Genomic DNA, 27,308 nt, shown 5'->3' with positions numbered 1-27,308 from the left:
AGAGACCATGTAAGTGTCTGAAAATGGGAGAATGACTCAAACTTTTATACAGAATGTAATATTATAAGTGATAATTGTTTATACTGTTAACAGTATGGGAGCATGTTTGTGCTACTGTGTGTAATGCAATGTTAAGTGAAAAAAATCAGAACATAAAACTATCAGAAACTAGATTTAAATCATATTTTTTTAAAAACATGAAAGAATGGTTTCTAGGTGTTCTGTTATTTATTCTCTTTCAGTACCTCATCTCTGCTTATTTATTAGTGCCTCTGCAATTACTAATCAAAAAGCTTCATTTACTTATTTTCATTCCTCCCTCCTCGCATTGGATGATCCATGAGAGAAGGTACTAGGTCTTTTTAATCATTGTATTTTCTATAGCAGAATGCCTGACCCAGCATAGGTAATAAATGTTGATTGGGTAATGTTGGGTGATGAGCCTTTAGGTGACCTAACCTTCAGGCTTTTATTTTTCACCAAGGACTGGTAATACTTATATAAACATAAAAAGGAGACACATTTTTAATGTATTAGAAAAAATTTTATAATTTTCTTTAGCAGTTAGACTAGTTTTCTAGTGAGTGCATAGAAGTGATAAAATCTAGACCAGGTGGTATAGAAAAAAAGTTTTATTTTTCAGTGGAGAAGATTATGTCCATTCCCCTACTCCCATTCCACTGTATGGGATTGTGTTGTTCTGCTTTTGCAGAGGTAATCTTTACAATGTTCTATATGCATGCATAGAAATAAAATGTACTTTGTCATGTCCTATAGCCTGCTTATCACAATTTTCTATCCTGGCTTTGCTCTGGGTGATACTCTTGGTTGACTAGACATATATATACAAAGTATACTAGATTTGAAGCGAAATATTAAATGGAGAACGGATTCCAGGCTTCCTTTGTCTTCCCACCCCATCCCCTTTAAGATATGACTTTATTATGTTTTGTTTTTGGAGGCAATTTAAGTCTTTTAAAATTGGGAAAAGTGAAACTCCTCATGTAGTGTTAGCCAGCATTCTCTCAAATGTGCCACTAAAAAAGATTTGATTAAAAAAGTGGTGATAAAAAAATAGTTTTCTTCTGTCTTATATAAAAATGATATTTTAGCTATCAGTTCAGATATTTGGAAATTGTGAAGTCTTTCCCATTTTTTAATGACACAGTATATGAAGTAGGACATTATTGAAAGGTCAACTAGAGACTAATTTTCCAGACTATAAATCACACATGTTGAATTGCGGAAGTCTAGAAATGTGTTGTTTTATGTTTATCACCATTATATGTTAATAAGATAATTCAAAAGTAATTAGAAGTGGTAGCAGCTACATAAAATGAGTATCTTCATTTAGAACAATTCTGATAGAATAAAAGTGGAGGGAAGAAAATTTTGATAGAATTTCACTGGTTTCTAAGGGGCACTGGAAGTAAAAAGTGCCTCTGGAAAGTGAGGAATGTGTCTGCAGATTGCAACCTGAGTGTGAATATGTGAGGTTTTCTTAGGAGTAGCAGCGAGGAAGCAAGTTTGCATTTTCACGTTTTGCACCAAATCCCGTTAAAGAATGCCACCAGGTGATTGGCGTTTTCTGAAGAGAAAGCTTGTGTGTGGTATCTGGCAAGTCAGGTTTAAGAAAAAGATGTCAGCAACTTAAGGCCCATGTCACATGACATCCCGGACTTGCCAATACTAGACGCTCTGGATCAGGTTTCAACTCCAGGCTGTCCTGCCAGCCATGTGGGTTCAGCCGAATGAGAAGCAAAACCACACTTCCGAAAATGTTAGGAGCTGCCCCTCGCTTGCCGTAAGGCCTCCGGATCCGGAGCTGGTTTTCAAATGAGAGCCTATCTACTGAATGGAATTTTCATATTTCGCTGTCATTTTGATGCTCTCCTCTGGGCTTCATCACTTCTACCAGGCACTTCCTGCGAGAATGGGGGCAGGCGCTCTCGCCATCTGTGTAAGTACAGGCCTCCCCTGTCTTCTGTGGACCCCAGGGGCTGAGGAGAGGCCTGCTGCCCTCCTGCTTCTGAGGAGATGTTTACGTGATTCTGTCTTTACTTTCTGGGAGGTGGGGGAAGGTTCCTTACTTAATGTCCATTTGAATAGATAGGAATTTAACAGCGTTTTGGGCAGCTTTCAGCATTTTTTGTCTACTTGCCTTTCCAAAAAAGATGAAGGGAGACGCCTGCCTGTGGGAGTTTACTCATCTCGGTCAGCTTGATTTAAAGTCGAGCACTCTCCAGCGTTTCAGACTTTGTTGTTCGGAATGCGTTAAACAGGAATGTTTAATGGCAGTTACTGGAAAAATCTAGTGGCTAGACTAGAAAGAATTAAAAGAACCATTAATTTGTGCCTTCTGAGTTTGTGTATGACCTTTTTCTAGTCACATTTTTGTTTTCAGTTAGTAATGCTAGAATTTCTGTTTTTTTCAGCATGGTTGCTGAAAGTGACCGGGAAAGAGCTTGTTCGGTACATGTTTGTGAATCCTTAACTGACTGTAGAAATATCTGGTCGTTATAATGTAGTAGCATCAGTAACTAACACCGATGTAAGATCCATGGGAAAATGTGTATACTTCTAAGGCTGAATTAATGGATTTCAAAAGCAGTTCTGTTGCTGCTTATATATAACCTTTTGTAGTGGCCAGGTATTGTGAATCATACATATCACAGAATGCTGGGATTTAAATTTTTATTTCAGTGTGTAGAAAATGCATGTATATTTAGCATACTTATATTTCAAGCTGGTATTGTATTCCAAGGGAGCATTGTTATTTGTCTCTAAATGAACTAAGTGAGAAATATCTTATTTTTTATTATCAACTTAACTGCTCACTTTTGTATCATTACATTAGGTTCGACCTCTTCCCTCCCCCTTTTTTTAAGTTTCAGAAATGGCTGCAATTTATTGTAGGTTTTGATGGCATCCTAATATATATATAGAAATATCTGGGCAATTTCTTACACATATGCCCCAAATGATTACCAGATTGTATATCAGTCCCACAGACCGAATTTTCATGGTAAAACTCCCTCATTTCTGTGCCTGGAACTTTTCGGTATCCTGTGTGCTTGTCTAGGTGTCTCTGGTCCTTTTAGTCCTGAGGCTCCGAGCATCCAGGTGTCTATGTGGTTATCTTCTCAGTCTTATAAAACACTTCAGGACTGGAAATGTGTGGCATGTGAGGCAGCAGAGCGACCTGTTTGTTAGATTTGCAGTCATCTCTGATTAGATCCTTATTTCTTGCCTGCATGCATTGATCTCTACCTTGACTGAAATGCAAGCAGACCCATGTAGGAAATTCTATGTTTTTCCTTATTTTAATCCAAAGTATACACAAAATTTCATTAAGGTGGACATAAAAATCATACGATTTAAAAGATTATTCACTGTAGTAGAGGAGCAGTTCTCGGTCTTTCCCATTCTTTAACTTTAGGTTAGTTAGCCTTTGTGCTCTGTCCCAGTTCTTAGGGGCAAATGTTTGTTTTAATTTAGTGTAGTGTTTCTGGAAAAAACAGCTATTGGAGAACAAAATTTTTTTTTAATGTTTGTGGCAGAAAAGTGAGAATTAATCAAACAAAACATAGGGGCTAGCATACTTGTTTTTAGTTTGGGACTTCTTTACCTAGACATTTATGTTAGCAACTGTTCAGGTATCCTGCTACTGAAGATAATTGTTCTTTTTTTTTTTTTTTTTTAAGAATTTTATTTAAATTTTATTTCCTAGAGTTAAGAGTTTCTTATGGTTTGTCTCCCTCTCTGATTTTGTCTTATTTTTCCCTCCCTTCCCCTATGATCCTCTATGCTGTTTCTTATGTTCCACATGAGTGAAATAATATACTTGTCTTTCTCTGTTTGACTTATTTCATTTAGTATAGTACCCTCTAGCTCTGTCCACATTGTTGCAAAGGTCAAGCTTTAATTTTTTGACAGCTGAGTAATATTCCATTGTGTGTGTGTGTGTGTGTGTGTGTGTGTGTGTGTGTTCACCACGAGAGATAGTTGTTCTTTTTTTTTTTTTTTTAAAGATTTTATTCACTTGACAGAGAGAAATCAGAGCTAGGCAGAGAGAGGAGGGGAAGCAGGCTCCCCACTGAGCAGAGAGCCCGATGTAGGGCTCGATCCCAGGACCCTGAGATCGTGACCTGAGCCAAAGGCAGAGGCTTAAACCACTGAGCCACCCAGGCGCCCTGAGATAGTTGTTCTTTACACAAAAAGAGTATCAGATATTTGTAGTGTGTGTGCACTCATGCATCTATATGTTGACATGTGACAGACTATTTCAAAGACACTCCATTTCTGTGTCCCTTGACTAACCTCCTTGTTCTTCCTCATTCCTTTTATCTCTTCCATATTACTAGTGCTGCTAGTAAAACCACACTGGGCTCAAAATTTTATTTATATTACTACTCATATTTATGAAGAAGTTGTACCTTCTTCACTATTAACATCTATTTTTTCTTCAATAAACCACACCCAGGCAAATGAGAACCATGCCTGCCAGTTAATATTGCCTTAGTCTCTTCTAGTGTTAAAGGTCACTTTGGTGAGATGACTCAAGCTCTCAGGAAAGTCTTGAGTCTTCCAGACCTCTTGCGCCTCCTGCTGTTCTGTCTAACGTGGCTTCTGCGTGTTTTGAGGCAGGTGGTTGAGCGTGGGAGCTGGCATATTCTAATGGCTGGAGAAAGAGGGGCCTAGAATACATGCCTGTTGATTCTTACACTCTGGATATTTTGTCTGTGGTGAGTTCAGGTACCAAACCTTTGGCGAATTGATGGACAAGTTCTACTGGTATCATCAGGGCCCTGCAGTCCACTCCTCCTGACACCTCCAACTTTTGTTGGTGCTGGGAATAATTCCAAGGATATCCTGAGCCTTTTAGCCTTTGTCCCTACCTTGAGCCCCTCCACTCCTGTAGCCTCAACACCCAGTGTCCTCAGCTACCTTACGTCTATCCCATCATGCAGGCAGGAGCTATGGTCTTGGTACAGAAAGGCTCACAAACCATATTAAGATATTCTGGTCACAGATTTATTGAGTCACTTTAAAACGCAGCACAAAGCAGGGAGGGAAAGATCAGCTAGGCTTACCTATGTAGAAAGGGTTTCAGTGGGATGAAAGGTGCATATTCTGAGTCCTGTGTTACATAATATTCATCTATCCTGTCTTTCATCTTCTCTACCACATCAGTCTTTCCTGCTCACGATAGATTTTACAAAGACCAGTATTGAATGGGAGCAAGGTCCCCAGCAGATAGAACATGTCTGGAGCCAGCACAGCTTGCCTTATCATCAGAGGCAAGTGTGCCCAGTTATAGCTGTAACTTGCTAATATACTCCTGAACAACTATGGATTTCTATCGCATATCTCAGGCAGACAGTACATGGGGCCGGCATGGGTGTAATCAATGGGTAACTGATTTAAGACATGAATATTTGGTGTCTCATAAATGTTAGGTGCCTAAGTTAGTTCTTCTATCTCTATGTAATTATCTATGCTGACTGTGTCTACCATGCTATCTCCTTACTTACAGTTAATACTTAGTTATACTTCTTCTCATTGATAGTTTCTCTTTGTTCTCTGTTTAGCCAAACTGAATTTTCTTACCTAATATTTGTTTGTTGTATTATTCAAGTTCATGTTCTAAACCCATCATGGTCATCTTTGTTGTTTCTACTTTGATATTTGGTACCAAATTCATCCCACACAGACTACGTTTAGATTTCTTAAATGCCATGATGAGTTTCTTCATTTTTTCCCCCACCTCCTGTGTTTTCTTGCCTTTGTTTTGTTTGTTTGGAGTTTTAGAAAGAATATGGGCTTTGGAGCTAGGCAGACCTGAGCTTAAATCTTGGTTCTGTTATTCACTTTACTCTGACCTTAGACATTATTAAGCAGTATGCTTTCTTGTTAGTTTATTTTGAAGAGCTTTCACCATTTTGTTCATCTTCCTTGACATATATTAATTAGTCTCACTAGCAGACAGTAAAGTTTGGACACAAGATGTCATATCTTACCGATTACTCAGGGCTAGGATGTTGTAATTCAATAAATGTTGGGTTTTGCAGTTTCACCTCTCTTTTCTGTGCTAATGCATGACTTAAATGTATTTTACTTTATTTTTTTATAACATTTTATTTGACCGAGACAAAAAGCACGTGCTTGGGAGCAAAAGCAGGCTCCCCGCTGAGCAGGGAGCCCGATGCCCACTCGATTCATGACCCTGGGATCATGACCTGAGCCAACCGCTTAACCGACTGAGTCACTCAGGCATCCCTAGCGTATTTTATTTTTAAATGGGTCTTTTGTAGACCTTCCAAAAGCTAAAGGCATGTCTGCAAAGGGATTCTGTCTTTGATGGTGCTTTTGTGATAATAACACAGTTTTCCTTTTATGGGAATGAGCAGTATAATTGTAAGTATTTTGTACTTTTGAGTCTCCCAACTGAACAGCACATTAATTTTCTTACTATAAAGCTGTATGCAGTCAATGCAAGTGTAACTCTGCACATCATTCCATCTGAGATGATGTGTAGGCTGGTCAGGGCATAACCTTCCCTGCATGTAATCTGCTTTAATCAGGGTAATTAACACCGAGTGTCCCAACAGGAAAATCCTGAAAGATATCTCAGTAGCTCAGGGAAACAGATGAATTTGTATATTACTCAAAATCTGATGCAGGTTGACAGACTGTCTGCTGGTCCGGTGACTCTAGTATCCAGGCTGCGAACATTCTGTGAAACAGTTGCTATTTCAGCATGTGACCACATATCCCCTGGTTTATATCAGGGAAGAAAGGAGATGGAGGAGGCATGCATGCTTTTACCTGCCTCATTCTGGAAGTGATTCGTTTCTCTTCTCAAAGTTCATTGCTTTGAACTAGTCATATATGGCCGTGTAAGCAAAGGTGGTTTGGAAATGTAGAGAAATATCTCGTGGAGTATTTATAAACACTATTTCTGGCCCATAACCGAAATTGCCTAAGTCAGAGGGAAATGTATGCTCCATGATTGGGATAAAGCCGTCAGTCTCTAATTCCCCTACTGAATGTAAACAAGAAATTATATACCCAAGGTGCTGCTGACAAATATCTTATCTATGGATCAAGAGGGAAGGCAGCTTGGGATAACTTAATACATCAGTGAACGGCAGAACAGTGGTGACATTCATGAGCCACTGAATCTACCAGCTCAGAATCTTTCCTTCCCCTGAACTCCTTTGTATTAGTATAATGGCATAATAAATGTCCTTATTATTTTAGCCAGTTTGAACTAGAATTTCAATTACTTGCAGTCAAAACATCTTAACTGATACACTTCATCATGTAATGGCTTGCTGTGCGATGGTTTTAGGAAGCTTGTCATGAACTGGAATGAAGCAGGGTTAGAAGGCAGGACACATGGCTTTGAATCTTGGCTCAGCCACTTACTGGTTGTTTGACCCTGGGCGAGATCCTCAACCTCTCTCTTTTCTTACCTATTAAAGAAGGATAATAGCCTAAATTGGATTATTATGAGAATCAAATAAAACTGTACTGTAAAAATACATTGAAAGCTTCATAAAAACATTATCTTTATTATGTGGCAGCCTATTTTATTGTCTTAAGGTGGTTTCTGTACTACTGTCATTATGGGTGGATTTTACTTCTTTACAATAAAAAGAATTCTGTGATCTGAAGGGACTGTTGATATTATTGGATTTAGACCAAATTTTAAACAGGATAAAACTTTTAGTTTTGCTTTTTTCTACAATAAACCAATGAGGTATTATAGGAAGACAAGATTAACAAGAAGCAAACAAAGGCATGTAAATTTTCCTATGCAAATCTGAATTGTATTGCAGGAAGTATTTTCATCTCTGCCATACAGAATTCAAAAATCAAACAAAATCATGGTCAAGATTAGTGTCTGAGTATCGGTAAGTTCCAGAAGTATCTAGGTTGCTTATTTCGGGGTCAGTTTCTTTGAAGCACAGTTGGTTGTGTGTATTGCTTTAATGTCCATCTGCAGAAGATTATACGGAAGCTTTAGTGACAGTGGTGAATAATGCAGAGGAGCATGAAGTAGTATATAAACATAGTGAAAGAATGGGGTAATTGGGTAAAGGAGACTTGCTAAGATAATAAATTACATTAATTCTGATCTAAAATCTTAAAGTGGATTTGGGCAAATGAAATTCTAAAGATAGGAAGCTTGTGTCCAATAGTTTCCGAACTAGCAACTGTAAGAAAGCTGGCTTGAGTTTTCACCTGTAACTGTGGATTTCCACTGGTTTATAAAGGTACTATAGCAAGTAATAGCATAATTAAGTTTATTTAAGTTATATAACTAAATATTTGAGTTTGTGTAACTAGCAGGTAGATTGGAGATTTTAAAAACATTTATCATTCACAATGCTTGGTTTATTGAAAAGAATTGTACAACTTCAAATTATTAACAGCTACTTCAAGACTGTTAAGGTTGGAGGGTCTACCATATTGGATATTAACAGAAATTAAAACCATTTAATAATAATGGCTGGCTACTTGGAGAAAAATAATTGCTGGATTTCTTCTTTACTCTTTAAACTACAAACAGAATAAGAATATAAATACCAAAGTGAAACCATAAAATAATAATGTGGGATCAAGGAATGTCTTTGTAAAGGAGAACCAACTGAGAAACCCTAATGAAAAAGACTGGTGGATTTTTCTGACAGATAACTAAAATGTCTGCACAATCCCAAATTGCATAAACACAATTCCAAAAGAAAACTAGTAAAGATATTTACAATACACATGACTACAAAAATTAGTCTTTTTAATATAGAAAAATTCATACAAATCAGTAAGAAAAAGAAAACTAGCCATTAGGAAATGAACCAAAGCTTATGAGTAGGAGGTTCACAAATAATACAAGTACTAATAGACATAAGAAAATTGTTCAGTCATAGTTAAATATGAGCAAACTTTAAAGTGTTTATATTATCCAGGGATGTCAGAAGAATCTTACATGCTTTTGATCAAGCTGTAAACCAGTGGAGCATCTTTGCAGGGCAATGTGGCAGTGTGTGTCAAAATGTATACTTTGTATACCTGTTGATCTAGCAATCTCACCTCTAGCAATTTATCTTACAGATGCTTGTACAATTATGTAAAAGTGCTTGCAAGAATGTTCCTTGCTAAAATACTTGTAATAGCAAGAACTATAAATTAGTATTAGTAAATAAGATCAGTTAAATCAATTATAGTATCTCTAGATAATGTAATACTAAACAGCTGTATCTGCCAATATGGAAGGACCTCCAAAATTGATCAAGTAGCAAAAAGAGGGTGCATGAATACATAATAGTATAGTTACAGTTGCCTTTTTTTTTTTTTTTAAGACTTGATTTATTTATTTGACAGACAGGTAGAGCAGGAACACAAGCAGGGGGAGTAGGAGAGGGAAAGCAGGCTTTCTCCCGAGCAGGGAGCCCAATGTAGGACTCGATCCCAGGACCCTGGGATAATGACCTGCGCCGAAGGCAGACACTTAACAACTGAGCCACCCAGGCACCCCTATAGTTGCCTTAAAAAAAAAATTATACCTATATAGATACGCTTAGTTATGCATAGAAAATATCTGCAAGGAAACACAATAATTGGAACTGGGATAGGGAGGCTTCTCAGTTTAAACCCTCATGTTTGAGGTTTTTTTTTGGAAATGCATATATTTAAATTACTAAAAATAAAAGATACTCAAAGATGGATTGGTAGCTCTGTCTAGAAAAAATGATTAGTTTATAATAATGAAGGCACTGAATATTATATTTGAATGTCTATAATACTTTTTCAAATACATTTTTGAAATATATAAATTACTTGAAATTGTCTAGTATATAAAAGGATACAGACTTTCCCTGCACATTTCCTAAGGCAGACTTAGAGCTGGGTAGAATGTAATGTGACAGTCTTACCAAGAAGAAAGAAGTGTCTAAAGATTCGCGTATCTAAAAATTGAGCTGATTGTCTCTTGAGGTGGTTGGCACTCCATCACGACAAGTAAGAGGCGGCCAAGTAATAGTGGGTGAACTTGTCATAGGCAAGTTATGGAATTAGAGTTATAGGTGATATGTCCTTGCAGTGTTCTAGGATTCTCTGAATCGGTGTGTACTTCCCAAAATTTATAGCTCTCAGTCAGTTTGTCAGACTGTCGGAAATTTAGCACACAGTTGTCTTTTTACCCCCATACTTCTTTCAGTTAGGGCTTCCTTTATGTGGAGGATTGGATGATTGTCCACCATCTCGTTTTAGAACATTCTGTTCCCTCAGTAAGATCCCATGTGCCCATTTATAATTAGTTCCATTCCTATAATCTTTCTCCCACCTCCAAAACCTCAGACAACCACTAATTTACTACTTCCTAAATGTTAACTGAATGTTTCTGTACATGTACCTCTCCTCACAATTGATATCAATGGAATCATACAGTATATGTTCTTCAGTGACTGGCTTATTTCACTTAGCCTAATATTCTTGAGTCTCATCCATGTTGTAGCATGAATCAATATTTCTTTTGTTGTTGTTGTTGTTGTTTTGTTTTTTTGTTTTTTTAATATTTTATTTATTTATTTATTTGACAGACAGATCACAAGTAGGCAGAGAGGCAGGCAGAGAGAGGAGGAAGCAGGCTCCCTTGCGGAGCAGAGAGCCTGACGCGGGGCTTGATCCCAGGACTCCGGGATCATGACCCGAGCTGAAGGCAGAGGCTTCAACCCACTGAGCCACCCAGGCGCCCCATGAATCAATATTTCATTCCTTTTTAATTGCTATTATTGCTCTTATTGCATTATTCTATTATATATCACATTTTGCTTACTCATTTGTTAGTTGATAGACATTTGGACTATTTCTTTTTTTTTTCCTTTTTTAGTTTAAATTCAACTAGCCAACATGTCACTAGTTACATCATTAGTTTCAGATGTAGCATTCAGTAATTTATCAGTTGTGTATAACACCGAGTGCTCATCATATCACGTGCTGTCCTTAATGCCCATCACCCAGTTACCCCATCCCCCCACCCACCTCCCCTCCAGCAACCCTCAGTTTGTTTCCTACACTTACAAGTCTCTCATGGTTTTTCTCCCTCTCTGATGACTTCCCATTCAGTTTTTCCTCCCTTTCCCTATGATCCTCTGCACTGTTTCTCAAATTCCACATATGAGTGAAACTATAAGATAATTGTTGATTGACTTATTTTGCTCAGCATAATACTCTCCAGTTCCATCCACATTGATGTAAATGGTAAGTATTCATCCTTTCTGATGGCTAAGTAATATCCCATTGTATCTGTACCACATCTTCTTTATCCATTCATCTGTCGATGGACAGCTGGGCCCTTTCCATAGTTTGGCTATTGTGGACATTGCTGCTATAAACATTTGGGTGCAGGTACCTCTTCGGATCACTACATTTGTACCTTTGGGCTAAATACCTCGTAGTGCAATTGCTGGGTCGGAGGTAGCTTAATTTTTAACTTCTTGAGGAAACTCCATGCTGTTTTCTAGAGTGGCTGTACCAGCTTGCATTCCCACCAACAGTGTAAGTGGGTTCCCCTTTCTCCATATCCTCTTCAACATTTGTTGTTTCCTCTCTTGTAAATTTTAACCATTCTGACTGGTGTGAGTTGGTATCTCATTATGGTTTTGATTTGTATTTCCCTGATGCCAAGTGATATGGAACATTTTTTCATGTGTCGGTTGGCCATTTGCATGTCCTCTTTGGAGAAATGTTTGTTTATATCTTCTGTCCGTTTCTTGATGGGATTATTTGTTTTGGGGGTATTGAGTTTGATAAGTTCTTTATAGATCTTGGATACTAGCCCTTTATCTGATATGTCACATTTGGGCTATTTGCTACTGTTATGAATAATGCTGCGTTTGGATAGGTACCCATGAGTGAAATTGCTGGATGATATGCTAAATTTATCTTTAATGTTTTTTTTTTTTAAGGTTTTAATTTATTTATTTGACAGAGAGAGGCACAATGAAAGAGGGAACACAAGCAGGGGGAGGGCAGAGGAAGAAGCAGGCTTCCCGCTGATCAGGGAGCCAAATGTGGGGCTCGATCCCAGGACGCTGGGATCATGACCTGAGCCGAAGGCAGCCACTTAATGACTGGGCCACCCAGGCGTCCCTATGTTTAATATTTTAAGAAAATGGCAAATATTTTCCAAAATGACTGTACCATTTTACATGCCAGTCATCAGTATGAGAATCCCAGTTTCTACACACCCTTGTCAGCATAAGATATTGTTAGTCTTCTATTATTATAGCAATTCTAGTGAATTTGTAGTGTTATTTAATGACTAATAATGTTGGACATTTTTCATAAACATTTTTCCCATTTGTGTATCTTTTTTGGTTAAATATCTGTCCATATCTTGTGTCTTTTTTTTAATTGGGTTGTTGGTTCTTATTGCATTTTAAGAGTTCTTTTTATATATTATGATACAAGTCCTTTCTCAGATACATGACCCACGGGGAGTGGAGGTTTTGTCCTGTCTTTCAGATTAATTCAGCCAGAACCCAAACTGTTGGTTTCATTACTGTTGTGCCAATCCCACCAGGGGGGTAGGAATGGTTTGGAGTAGGCCCAGGCAAGTGTACCACAAACTCCCATTACTCTTCACTAGCCTTAATCATTTTTTCACCAATAAGTGTCTCCCAATTTGGGGTTTTTTTGTTTTGTTTTGTTTTGTTTTTGCCTTTGGTTAGTTTCTAGATCCCTGAAATGATGGTTTTGACCATTTTGTCCAGCTTTATATTTGTGTCGGAGAGGATTTGTAGAACCCTGTACTCTATCACTGGGAGTTAGCAGTAGGTCTTGACTTCATTTTATATAGAAAATTCAACTTTTTGTAATTACCTTTCATTTTTCCTGCTATAATAGTGATACATGTCTAGGGTATAAATTTTAAGAAATAAGTAACAAGGAGAAAATGATAAGATTCCGTAACAGTAATACGTACCATGTTTGCTTACATCCTATAGTTTTTCTATGAGCTTATAAAAACTTTTAAAGACAGATTAAACTTGATATTAGTTTACAGTAGTCTATACTACCTCCCGCAAATAACAGTATATTGTGAATATCTAGAGGTCTGCTTTGTATAAGATAGGAGTCTTGCTCACTTTTACTTGCCCCTCCCCTATCTTTGGGAATCTAGACTAAAAGAGGACAGCCTGGGAAGAAGCCCCAGCTTTTCTGGGGCATTGCCAAATTGCCCTCCAGAAATTTTAATCAGTTTACATCCATTGCTTCTTGCCAATTTTTTCTCTTTTCAAAAAAATTTCCATGAATAGAAAGGATGGTAAATGGCATTACATTGTTTTTGCCTACCTTTGATTACTATGATCATCACCACCTCCTGAGAAGATCTGTTCTGTCTTTAGACGTGATTATTATTTCTTCTTCATATGTCTTAAAAATCTGTTTCCAGATAACTACCATTCACTTTCTGGTTTTGTCCTCTGAACCACATGACTGCTCTTTCAAAATCTGAAAGTATTTCAACCCCAAATCTTCCCGTTTGAGTGTAATCATAGAAGGGTCTTCATTCCTTCCTCATATAACATGGTTCTTTTTTTTTTTAATTATGAACTTTTAAATTGTTTTACCTTTTTTTCATTTCATTTTATTTTATTTTAGTGTTCCAAAATTCATTGTTTATGCTCCATGCGTGCCTTTTAAACATTTTTTTAAATTTTAAAAATTTCTTTGCTTGTCACTTCATCAAAGCCTCCTCAGTCATTTATTAATTGGTTAAAGTTTGTTCTCTGGTGGTTTTCTCAAGGAAGGTTCAAGTATTCCTAGCTTTTGTATATTCAAACTATAGCTTTTATAGATGAAGGACAGCTTGCCTGGTTATTGAATTTGGCTCCTGCAGTCTTTCCTTAAATATATTTCTTTAAGATTTTATTTATTTATTTGACAGAGATCACAAGTAGGTAGAGCAGCAGGCAGAGAGAGAGAGAGGGGTAAGCAGGCTCCCCGCCGAGCAGAGAGCCCGATGCGGAGTTCGATCCCAGGACCCTGGGATCACAACCCGAGCCGAAGGCAGAGACTTAACCCACTGAGCCACCCAGGCGCCCCTTTCCTTAAATATTTTTAAGTCTTGTTCTGTTGTCTTCTGACATTAAATACTGCAATCTCTAAGTTTGAGGCTATTCGTTTTTTGTTTGTTTTTTTTTTTCCTTATTATGATATGATATTTTACCTGGCTGCCCAAGGGACTCTTTGTTATTGTTAGTCTAGTAATTTCCCTAGAATAGATCTTCATGTGAACTGTTCTGAGTCTAAGGTGTGTCTTTTCAGTTTGTAGATTTGGGGCTTCTGCTGAAACATAGTTTTTGTGAATTACATCTTTAGGTATTCTACTCCATTATTTGTTTTTTTTCTTTGGAGACTCCAATAACTCTATATTGGGACTCATTAAAACTGGTATCTGTAGTTATCTCTTAAAACCCTGTCATTCTTTTTTTAATGTTTCATGATGTCTACTTTTCTCATTTATGTCCTCTCTTTCCCTTACTATGCTGTTAACAGCTATTCTCCTTTGTGCTCTTGATAATTTAGTCTTCATTTCTGAAATTTTTTTTTTTGTCTTTTCCTTTTCTTCCCTTCATGGTTCTGCCAGTTTCCATTTCACATTCTCCTATGGACTGATTATCTCTTCCCTAAATTTTTACATTTCAGCTTTGTAATCAATTCAATTCGTAATCAATTCATTAAGTTTTATTTTGATTGTGGTGGAATATGCATAACATAAAACTCATTAAACTTAGCATTTTAACCATTTTTTGAAATACAGTTCCATGGCATTAGTACGAAGTTGTGTAACAGTTATGATTATCCACTTCCAGAACTTTGCATCATTTTCATCCTAAACTTTGTACCCCTTAAATATCTGCCCATTCCCTTCTTTGCCCCCTGGCCTCTAGTAACCATTCTTCTATTTCCAGTCTCTATGAATCTGCCTCTCCTAGATATCTCATAAGTAGAAACATGGAATTTTTGTTTTTTTTTTTGTTTGTTTGATACTGTTTTCAAACTTCATCGATGTTATAGCATGTGTCAGAATTTCATTCCTTTATAAAGCTGAATAATATTCCACGATGTATATACATACTGCATTTCATTCGTCTGTTGATGGACATTTGGATAGTTTTTACTTTTTGGCCATTAGGGCTAATGCTGCTGTGAACATAGGTTTATAAGTATCTTGAGTCCTTGGCTTTCAGGAATATATCCAGAAGTGAAATTGCTGGATCACACGGGAAGTTTTATATTTAACTTTTTGAGGAACCACCAGTTTTCCTTAGAGTACAGTTGTTACATTGCCACCGGTGACGTATGAAGGCTCCAGGTTTTTCATATCCTAGTCAGGACTTGTTTTCTGGGGTTTTTTGTTGTTGTTGTTATTTATTTTTGTTTTGTTTGTTTTTTAATAACCATCTTAGTGGATGTAAAGCAGTATCTCACTATGGTTTTTGTTTAGTTTTCGTTAAACAGCAGAATGATTCTGATATGGTTTTGTCTTTTTTTTTAATGTCGCATCTTTTTAAAAAGTTTTCATTTAAATTCCAGTTAACACAGTGTTATACTATCTTCAGGTGTACAATGTAGTGATTCATCACTTCCATACAATATCCTGTTCTCCTCACAAGTGCCCTTCTTAATCCCCATCACCTATTTAACCCCCACCCCCACCCACCTCCCCTCCAGTAACCATCAGTTTGTTTTCTATAGTTAAGAATTTGTTTTTCGGTTTGCCTCTCTCATTTTATCCCTTACTCTTTTGTTTTCTAAATGCCACACATGAGTGAAATCATATGGTATTTCTCTTTCTCTGATTGACTTATTTCACTTAGGATAATACACTCTACTTCCATCCATGTCATTGCAAATAGCAAGATTTCATTCTTTTCTGTGGTTGACTAATACCCCATTGTGTATGTATACCATTCTTTATTTATTCATTAGTCAATGGACTCTTGGAGTGTTTCCATAATTTAGCTATTGTAGAAAATGCTGCTATAAAAATTGGAGTACATGTATACCTTTGAATTAGTATTTTTGTATTCTTTGGGTAAATATCTAGAGTGCAATTACTGGATTTTAGGATAATTCTATTTTTAACTTTTTGAGGAACCTCCATATTGTTTTCCAGAGTGTTTTCTACCAACAGTATAAAGAGGGTTCTCTTTTCTCCACATCCTCATCAAAACCTCTTGTTTCTTGTGTTGATTTTAGCCATTCTGACACGAGTGAGGTGACATCTCATTGTAATTTTGATTTGTAGTTCCCTGATGATGTTGAGCATCTTTTCATGTGTCTCTTGGCTGTCGTATATTTTCTTTGGAAAAATGTCTATTCATGTCTTCTGCCCATTTTTAATTGGATTTTTCATTTTTGGAGGGTGTTGAGTTTGATAAGATCTTTATAGACTTTGATACTAATTCTTTATCAGATATGTCATTTGCAAATATCTTCTCCCATTCTGTAGGTTGCCTTTAAATTTTATTGATCATTTCCTTCATTGTGCAGAAGCTTTTTATTTTGATGAAATCCCAATAGTTTATTTATGCTTTTGTTTCCCGTGCTTCAGGAGACATATCTAGAAAGAAGTTGGTATGGCTGATGTCAAAGCGGTTACTGCTTGTGATCACTGTGGTTTTGATTGATATTTCCCTAATGACTAGTGATATTGAGCATCTTTTCATGTGCTTATTGAACATTTTTATATTGTCTTTAAAGAAATATCTATTTAGCTTCTTTGCCCATTTTTTAAGTGGTTTGTTTGGTTTTTTTCGTTTTTGAGTGGTAGGCATTATCTTGTTACTGCCTGTCTTTTGGTATCATTTCTTTATTCATTTTGTTAGTTCTGTTTGTTAGGTTACAGTTTCCATCTGCTTCTTGGTAAGGATTTTGTGATGCGTTATTTCAGGAAAGTCATGATGCTTTTTTAATACTTTTTTAAAGAGCTATCTCCATATAGTTACTGTTCCTTTTTTCTTACTCATATTTCAGTGAGATGGATTTTTGTGATATCAGTAGCAAGAGGTTCCTGTGCAGTGTAGTGATGGGGGGCCAACACAGCTTTTCAAGTTACACTACCCTGGCACTCCCTCTGTTGCTACCAAAAGGACTATTTTTTTTTTTTTTTAAGATTTTATTTATTTGACAGAGAGAAATCAGAGCTAGGCAGAGAGGCAGACAGAGAGAGGGGGAAGCAGGCTCCTGCTGAGCAGAGAGCCCGATGCGGGGCTCGATCCCAGGACCCTGAGATCATGACCTGAGCTGAAGGCAGAGGCTTAAACCCCTGAGCCACCCAGGTGCCCCGCAAAAGGACTATTTTCTTAAGCATGGCCCTTGTTTGCCCATCTCTCTTTTGCCTCTCGTAAGTGAACCTGAGTCAGGAGGGCTCTATTGTCTTTTCTCCATAAACTTGCTCTCCAAGGGAATGAAACCTATGGTGATGTAAGTGGTGTATTTTTCTAGTGCTTCATGATATCTGCCCCTTGTCCCTACTTTCTGCACCTTCTTTGTCCTCTTTGTTTAAGCAGTTAAGCCCCATTCAGCTCCCTCTTAAAGTATATTCTATCTTTAAAGAAAAAATCCCAAGAGAGTTTAAAGACCTTTCTGTGCTGCGTCCATACTGGCTCTCTCTAGACCCCTCAGAGTGCTGTTAGGATATCTACTGTATGCTTCCTGCCCCATCTTCACCTTTAGCATCACTTACATACAAATTGGAGTTTACAGTTTTTCTGTCATGTTACTTTTCTTCATCCTCTTCTTAATCTGTGTGGTTTCAGGAGAAGTGATAAAATTCGCAAGATTTTTACTGGTTTCTTGAACATTTCAAAAATATGAGATAACATATGGACTTATCTTTTTAATCTTTTTAGCCTAAATTGTAGACATTAGTTGAACTTCCTTGTGAGATACAAGATGATCTAAGATATTTTTTAAGTACAGTTTATTTGCATAGAGAAATCAGGTTTTTAAAAACATTTCTCTTGATTAAACCTAACTTTTCTATAAATGTATAGAGATTCTTAAATCTTAATTTTTTCCATCATAGACCTCCTTGGAGATTATGATTTTTTTTAATTGAGGTATGATTGATACGTAGGACATTAGTTTCAAGTATACAATGGAATGATTCAGTATTTTCATACTTTGCAGCATGATCGCTGTAGTAAGTCTAGTTTACACCATACTTAAAAATCTCATCACAAAAAAAAATTTTGTAATTGAGATATAGTCTCTTAGCAACTTTCAAATATGCAGTTTTTTTTTTTTTTTTTTTAAAGAGAGATCACAAGTAGGCAGAGAGGCAGGCAGAGAGAGAGGGGGAAGCAGGCTCCCTGCTGAGCAGAGAGCCTGATGTGGGGCTGATCCCAGGACCCTGAGATCATGACCTGAGCTGAAGGCAGAGGCTTAACCCACTGAGCCACCCAGGCACCCTGCAGTATTATTAATTGTAGCCACCATGCAGTACTTCACATCCCTCTGATCTAATTATTTTATAGCTGGATTTGTACTGTTTGATCTCCCTTCACCCATTTGACTCACCTCTCCATGCCTCCTCTAGCAGCCACCAGTCTGTTCTCTGTATCTATGGGCTTGGTTGCTTGTTTGTTTAGATTCCATTGTAAAAGTTTGTTTGGATTCACATGGTATTTGTCTTTTTCCTTCTGACTTATTTACCATAATGCCCTTAGGGTCCATCCATATTATCAAAGATGGAAAGGTTTTATTCATTCTTATGGCTGAATATTCCATTGTGTGTATGTGTGTATGTGTGTGTGTGTGTGTGTAAATATATGTGTATATATGTGTATATCTATATTTATGTGGATATACATATATGTACACGTAACGCTTTCTTTTATCCATTCATTCTTTGATGGACATTAGATTGTTTCCATGTCTTGGCTACTGCATATAATGTTCCAGTGAACACGGGGTGCACATATCTTTTTTGAATTAGTGTTTTTGTCTTCTTTGGATAAATACCCAGAAGTAGAATTGCTAGATCATACAGTAGTTCTATTTTTAGTTTTGAGGAACCTCAGTACTCTTTTCCATGGTAGCTGCACCAATTTAAAATCCCCCCAAAAGAGAACAAGGCTTACCTTCTCACATTTTTGCCAGCACTTAGCTCTATTTTATAATAGCCACTCTAACAGCTGTGAGGTGACAGCTCGTTGTGGTTTGATTTTCATTTCTCTGATGGGTGATGTTGAGCATCTTTCCAAAAAACTGTTGGCTATTGGTTTTTCTTTGGAAGAATGTTTATTCAGATCTTCTGCCCATTTTTTAGTGAGTTTTTTTGCTGTTGTTGTTTTGTTTTTGCTAGTAAGATGTATGAACTCTTCATACATTTTGAATATTAACCTCTTTTCAGATATGATTTGCAAATATTTTCTCTCATTAATTAGGTTGCCTGTTTATTTTGTTAATGGTTTCCTTTGCTGTGCAGAAGCTTTATAGTTTGGTGTAGTCCCGCTTACTTATTTTTGCTTTTGTTGCCTTTGCTTTTGGTATCAAATCCAAAGAAATTATTGCTAAGAGTGATGTCAAGGAGCTTACTGCCTATGTTTTCTTCTAGGATTCTTATGGTTTCTGATCTTATGTTCAAGCCTTTAATCCATTTTGAATTAATTTTTGTGGCATTGTATAAAATAGCGGTCCAGTTTCATTCTTTAGTATGTGGCTGTCTAGTTTTTCCAACATCACTTATTGAAGAAACTGTCCTTTCCCATTGTATATTCTTGGCTCCTGTGTTGTAAATTAATTCACCAAATATGTGCGGATTTATTTCTGGGCTCTCTATTCTGTTAGATTGATCTATGTGTTTTTAATAGTGTCAATACCACACTATTTTGATTACTATAGCTTTGTAATATAGTTTGAAATTAAGGAGCATGCTGCCTCCACCTTTATTCTTCCTCAAGATTGCTTTGGCTATTTGGGCCTTTTGTAGTTGCATACAAATTTTAGAATTATTTGTTCTAATTCCATGAAAAATGCTATTGGAATTTTGATAGGGATTGCATTGAATCTGTAGATTGCTTTTGGGTAGTATGGACACTTTAACAATATTCTCATGATACATGAGCATGGGCTATCTTTTCATTAATTTGTGTCAACTTTATGCTTTCTAAAAGTAGAATGTTTCATGTATTTTGTTGGATTCATTAGCCATGGATTCTAGCTTAAGAACCATTGTTTAGTCTTACAAAGCATATAGATATTGATAGATTGTCTAAGGATAACTAATAAGATACCCCTCAACTGCTTTGATTTTTAGAATTAATGAGCTAGATTTGGAAAAAACTGTTTTATAGAATGCTCCTTATTTCCTTAACAATAAATCTTCAATAAATGTTGAAATTCTGACAGTGTTATTTGAAATTGGATTTTCCCCCTTTCATGTTAAAAAAAAAATACAAGTCTGAAGATAAGTATTCTGAGTGAACTCTATGATGTCCTCAGGGTACAAGTCCCTTTTGTTTTTCTATTTTACTGTCCTAGAGCTTAGCTTCTAGTTTCTGGGTTGCTACCTAGTCACAAGATGGCTACCAGGCCTTATATCTGTGATCTCAGCAGGGAACAGGGATATGGGGATCAGAATGGGCTGTCCTCCTGTTTAATAAAAGGAGTTTTTTTCTGGTGGTCCTAACAATTTCCATTTGTATCTCATTGGCCAAACTTAGGTATATGGCCATCCATATCTATAAGGATAATGCTGCAAGGAAGGTGGTATATTTTAACTGGGTACTTTGTTCCTCATCCTGTCAAACAAAATCAGAGTTCTGTTAATGGGGAAGAAAAAAAAAATATGACCCATTAGTAACCTAGTACAAACTGTGCTACAGTGTCTTTTCAAAGAATTGGTTACCCCAAAGAAATTAGCATTTTTTATCATTGACTCTCTTCTGGTTGTATGATAGGTACTTCAACATGCATTATCTTATTAAACTTTCTAACACTTTAAAGTAGGTGTTTTTATTGCATTTAATAGATAAGGACCCAGTCTTGGTGTAGATGAAAAATTTTATAAGCTCAACAGGCTGAAAGTGATGATGATTTCGCTTCAGTACTTGTCCTCCCAGTGACCCCTAACTTGACTCAGCTATTAATGGCTGGACAGAGACGATGGGTCATTCTTATTGTTGCCTTTGCCTCTCTCCAAAGCTGCACATTTGGCCAGAGGCTGGCATTCTTGCTGAGAATACACAAGTCAGTGGCAAACAGGTTTTCAAACCCAGGTACTCTAATTTCAGAGAGAGTGCTTTCCCAATGATCCAACCCTATCCAAGTTAATATGATTGTCTAGGTCTCTGTGTAAGAATAACCCCACAGTTGTTATAATTATTTTTTAATTGCAATTTGAAGAAAATATGTTCCTTTTCCTCCTAATTGTACTGTCAAAATTGTGTTACTTTTTGTTAGTAGGGAGTCTCTACTAGAGCTTCCTATTTTTCCTAATTTTTATTACTAAAAAAAAACCCAAGCACTCATAAATTTAAAGGATAGTAAAATAAACACTTCATATATTGTCCACTTAAATTTAAAATTTTGCTTTCTACTCTATTTGTGCCCACTCTTTCTCTGTGCATAAATACATTGCATATATATAAATATATACATATACATGAATACATTTTGTATTTGATTTTAAAATATTTGAGGACTTAACACTATACCCCTACTTCAGCATGCACCTCATAAGAATAAGGAACGCTCTAAAGGTGAAATAAATTAGATGTTACACAATTTCGTTATACTTGAAAACATTTGTAGAAAGTCCATCTAATAATATACAACACATACCTAGATTTCTCCAGTTGTCTCAAAGAGACAAGGTTTTGTTTTTTTTTAAATCAGGAACCGATCAAGATTCATATATTACATTTAAAGTTTGTGTATTTTAATTCCTTTTAAATCTAGAATCAGTCTTTCCTTCATGATTCTTAACATTTTGAAGAGTCCTGGCCAGTTGTCTGTTAGAATGTCCCTCATTTTGGATTTGTCTAAATTGTTTTCTCATGGTCTCTTCCACTTATTCTTTTAGCTTTTGTATTTCCTATAGACTATCGGGTTTAGAGGCTATATTTACATCAGTTTAAACATTTGTGGCAAGAATACTTTGTAAATGAGGTGTTCTGCATGTTACATCAGGAGCACATAATGTCAAATCTTCTCATGATAAATTTGATTTTTTGAGTTAAAGTGAATATACCTGGATATCAATTGTAAAGGCAGCTTTTTTTTCCCCCTTGCAAAAACTATGTGATCTTTGATTTGTGAAGATCCTGTTCTCCATCAATTTTTCACCGGACATTTTAGCGTCTATTCATAATCCTGGATAGGATCACTTGTTAAATGATTTGTGGAAGTTGATTTTTTTTTTTTAATAGAAATGCAACCTACAGACTTGGATTTCTTTTTATTTATTTATTTAAATTTTATTTATTTGAGAGAGAGAGATGACAAGTAGGCAGAGAGGCAGGCAGAGAGAGAGGGGGATGCAGGCTCCCCGCTGAGCAGAGAGCCCGATGCGGGGCTCGATCCCAGCACCCTGAGATCATGACCTGGGCCGAAGACAGAGGCTTAACCCACTGAGCCACCCAGGTGCCCCAGAAGTTGATTTTTTTGATTCTGCTTTTTTCCCTACATTTTCCTACATTTTTCCCTACATTTTCCTACATTTAGCTGCAGGATTTTCTGCATGGAGAACCTTTACTTTAAAAAAAAAAAAACAAAACCAAAAAACCCTTTTATTCTTTTTATTTATTTATTTATTTGACAGACAGAGATCACAAGCAGGCAGAGAGGCAGGTAGAGAGAGCAGGGAGGAAGCAGGCTCCCTGCTGAGAAGAGAGCCTGATGTGGGGCTTGATCCCAGGACCCTGGGATCATGACCTGAGCTGAAGGCAGAGGCTTTAACCCACTGAGCCACCCAGGTGCCCCAAAACCCTTCTCTTCTAAACCTCATTTTTATTTACACAGTATATTGTAATCACTTACAGTTGTTCTTACTCTTGGTGTTCCACCTACTCCAGATTTGGCCAGGAGGAGCCCATTTACTCTGGCCCACAGTTCTTTTTGACACATCCCTTTAGTCCTTGACCATTCCCTTGCCTTTCTGGAACAAGAAGTCTCAGGTTGATCTTGCGCTTTCCTTGGACTTCTTTTGTTTGGTGGTGGATAGATGTATTAGTCCTAGTCCCAATTCCAGAGCGTTTTAAGGCCCCTGGCTCCAAATTTAACTGGCGATGTAATCTGATTGTTCTTCAAAGTACCTTAAAATCTTGGTACTTAAATTCTTGGAGGATTGCTTTAGGGCAACATAAGCTGTTGAATTTAGTAGTCTCAAATTGATTTTCTATTAAGCTCTGCAAACAAAGAGCTACATGTAGTTGTTGTCCCCTTGGGTCCCTGTAAAACCAATATTAAAGGTTCTGGAACTGTGTCTTGGTTAAGAGCTCAAGTGCTGGAGCCAGACCACCTGGGGTTACATTCTCTAAAACTTACTAGTTGTGTAAACGTGGGCAGCTTCCTTTTCATTTGTGCCTTAGTTTCCTTGTCCCGGTGGGCGTAGTAAACGTGTCCACCGATAGGGTTGTTTTAAATTTTAGAGATGTTGATTTTTTTTTTTTTTAAATTTCATTTTATTTATTTGACAGACAGAGATCACAAGTAGGCAGAGAGGCAGGCAGAGAGAGAAGGGAGGAAGCAGGCTCCCTGCTGAGCAGAGAGCCCGATGTGGGGCTCAATCCCAGGACCCTGGGATCATGACCTGAGCTGAAGGCAGAGGCCTTAACCCACTAAGCCACCCAGGTGCCCCTAGAGATGTTGATTTTAAAATACTTACAACAGAGCTGGCACAAATCAGCACCCAGTGGATGTTAGCTATTCAAAAACTCAAGGCTTCTGAACTCATCCCATTTACAAGATTGATGAAAATATTCTCTTTCTATGTTTTAATATCAGAAATATTGATGTTGCTTCTGAGCATATCTGACTTTATTTTCCTATTCCACAAAGTTAGGACTTCCCTCATTTCTGACAAGGGCACTGGACTGCCCAGCATGTGCTTTTTGTCTCACCGCATCTTTTGTGGAGGCAGAATGAAGTGTCTGCCCTCTGGAATCAGATTGCTTTAGTGTGACTCTTGGCTACACCATATCCTTGATATGACCTAGAGCACATTACTTAGATTTGTGTGTTTCTGTAAAATGGGGATCACAGAAGGCTCTTCCTTCCTAGTATTTCTTTTCCGGGGTTTAACAAGTGAAACCAACTCAAGTATCTGAAACTATGACATGGTCAGCAAACTTCATGTATGTTTGCTATCGTTATCCTTCTGATTTTTTCCTTACTAAAATCGTGGTTTTCTATATGCTCTGACTTCTTTTATTTTTTCAAAGTACTTTGATCAGGTGTGTGTGTATCTGTCTGTCCATCTGCCTCAGAACAGAAATAGATTTTGGCTACCTTAAAGCCAAAGAAACTTCAGTAGCGGGTTATGGAGTGGATCACCACGTGGAAAGAACAGCTGAAGCACCAGTGTCAGGGCAGCTCAGGGACCATAGCCGCTCCAACAATGCAGGTGGCAAGAGTTAATCTAGTGGTTAATTAACAGCTTTTGAGAACACTGCAGCTGGAACCAATTAGCTCCAGCCTTTTTCTGTGCTTGTGACAATCCACTCAGGCATCAGTGGCCTGCAAGAGAGAAAGGTCTGGGGGCGCCTGGGTGGCTCAGTGGGTTAAGCCTCTGTCTTCAGCTCAGGTCATGGTCTCAGGGTCCTCGGATCGAGCCCCACATCAGGCTCTCTGCTCAGCAGGGAGCCTGCTTCCCCCTCTCTCTCTGCCTGCCTCTCTGCCTACTTGTGATCTCTGTCAAATAAATAAATACAATCTTAAAAAAAAAAAAAAAGAGAGAGAGAGAGAGAAAGGTCTGATGGACCTGGTAGGGAGCCTGAGGCTGGTTCTTGCTAAAGACAAGGTGGTCCTTTTCAGTGGCAGTCCCTGCAAAGTTATTCACAATAAGTGTATAGTCCTTACCCAAAAGACAGTAGTTAGGGTATGTTACTAGAAAAAGAAAGGTGGGGGGGAGAAGTGGAGACTAGGTGACCCCAAACCAACAAATACTTGATGAATGGGAATATACACAAAGCAAAGTTTAGAGAGTTAAGTTTGACTCAATATTTTAATTAGCCATTATTTTTAGCTTATTTTAAATCAAGAAAGGTAAGGTACATGTTTGAAAAGGTAAAATTCCATAGATTTTTACATTTATAAAGCAGTAATGATATATCATTGTCTAAGAGTAGAAAATAATTTCAGTTTAAGTAGAATTAATCATAAATGACTTTGTTTTTACAGCCACTTTATTTTTCCATGACCAAAGGACTATTGAATATTACTTACCAGAAGGGATATTTTTTTTAAAAGATTTTATTTATTTATTTGACAGAGAGAGGGAGATCACAAGTAGGCAGAGACATAGGCAGAGAGAGGGGGGAAGCAGGTTCCCTGCTGAGCAGAGAGCCCCATGTGGGGCTCGATCCTAGGACCTTGAGATCATGACCTGAGCCGAAGGCAGAGGCTTAACCCACTGAGCTACCCGGGCACCCCATCCAGAAGGGATTATTATATTTGCTATAAGCTGCTGTAATATTTTTTTTAATAACTTAGGTATAAACTACTGAAGTAGTATAGTAGTTTAGGCATAAACTACTGGTAACAATTCATTGCTTCCTGCTAGCTGATTTCTTCACCAACCAGGCTAGACTTTATTATATATTTGTGGTCACTGACAGATTGTGATGACTCTGGAAGTACAGTGGTTTTGTTTCATTGTGTGTTTTTTTTTAAACATTATTTATTTTTAAAATGTTAACCTGAATTCTTACCAGTTGAAAACAGAGGTTCTTTCATTATGATTACATATAAATTTTCAGTGTGGTGCAGCTTTTTTTTTTTTTTTTAAGATTTTATTTATTTGGCAGACAGAGATCAGAAGTAGGCAGAGAGGCAGGCAGAGAGAGAGGAGGAAGCAGGCTCCCTGCTGAGCAGAGAGCCCGATGCGGGGCTCGATCCCAGGACCCTGGGATCATGACCCGAGCTGAAGGCAGAGGCTCCAACCCACTGAGCCACCCAGGTGCCCCAGTGGTGCAGCTTTATATTGAGTAAACAACTGGTTCAATTTGCAATCACTTCAGTGTCTATGAGGTCCATTGCCTGGCTCTTCCTTGAAAACTTTCTAATCCATAATACCAAGATTGCTTCTCTACACTGTCTACTAACAGGAGACCTAACCTGCTGACTGCAGTTCCGACTAAAGGACGGAGTGGAGAGCAGGGGTGTTAGCAGAAAGAGCACTAATTCAAGGTGTTAAACTCAAGCATTTCCAAGAAAACCTTGACTTTCTAATAAAAACTTTGGGAATTCTGATACATATGTACAAAATTGTTCCATCTGTATCATTCAGAAGTCATTCTTACATATTATAGGATATTAGAGATATGTAGAGAATAATTAGATTATCAGACTACCCAGCAAACATGTCTTAACCACGATGCCTTCTTAAACAGCAAACTTCGGACGCACATTGAGTATAGAAATTATTGAGTGTATCTCCATTTTCTAAAGAAGAAATCAGGATAACTTCCTGGAAGAATAAGGATGATGGTGATGATGGTTGTAATGATTTGTAACAATCCATAATTAGTGTGCCAAATGCTCTTCTCATTCCTTTATGTATATGAATTCATTTCAGTCTCCTATATCCACGTGAGAGAGGAACTCTTAGCATCACCATTTCACAGATGGGGAAATAGGCACACAGAAGTCAAGTGACTTGTCCAAGGTTCACAGCTAATTAGAGCAGAATGAAACTTGAAACAGGAAGCCTGGTGCCATGCTCCAAAACACTATGCTGTATTGTCCCTATAAGAAGATAAAACAAAAGTAAGATAAAATGTGCAGGATTTGTAAAACCACATTGAGATACCACCTTACACCAGTCAGAATGGCCAAAATCAACAAGACAGTAAACAACAAGTGTTGGAGAGGATGTGGAGAAAGGGGAACCCTCTTACACTATTGGTGGGAATGCAAGTTGGTGCAGCCACTTTGGAAAACAGTGTGGAGATTCCTTAAGAAATTAAAAATAGAGCTACCCTATGACCCTGCAGTTGCACTACTGGGTATTTACCCCAAAGATATAGATGTAGTGAGAAGAAGGGCCATCTGTACCCCAATGT

General features: G+C 37.4%; 1 protein-coding gene across 1 annotated transcript in view; it reads left to right on the top strand.

Moving 5' to 3' along the window:
- The first annotated feature begins 1,695 nt into the window (after positions 1-1,695).
- The window catches only part of FAM13A (family with sequence similarity 13 member A), a 325,186-nt gene continuing 299,573 nt past the window's right edge, over positions 1,696-27,308 (top strand). Inside the window, exon 1 of the mRNA XM_080797468.1 lies at positions 1,696-1,960. Within this exon, the coding sequence (XP_080653594.1) occupies positions 1,856-1,960 (105 nt within the window). The 5' untranslated portion in view covers positions 1,696-1,855. The remainder of the gene's footprint in view (positions 1,961-27,308) is intronic.

This window comes from Martes martes (assembly GCF_963455335.1).
Source record: "Martes martes genome assembly, chromosome: 2".
Classification (NCBI taxonomy): Eukaryota; Metazoa; Chordata; class Mammalia; order Carnivora; family Mustelidae; genus Martes; species Martes martes.
The sequence above is the reverse complement of the archived record's forward strand: the minus strand, read 5'-3'. Positions and strand labels throughout refer to the sequence as shown.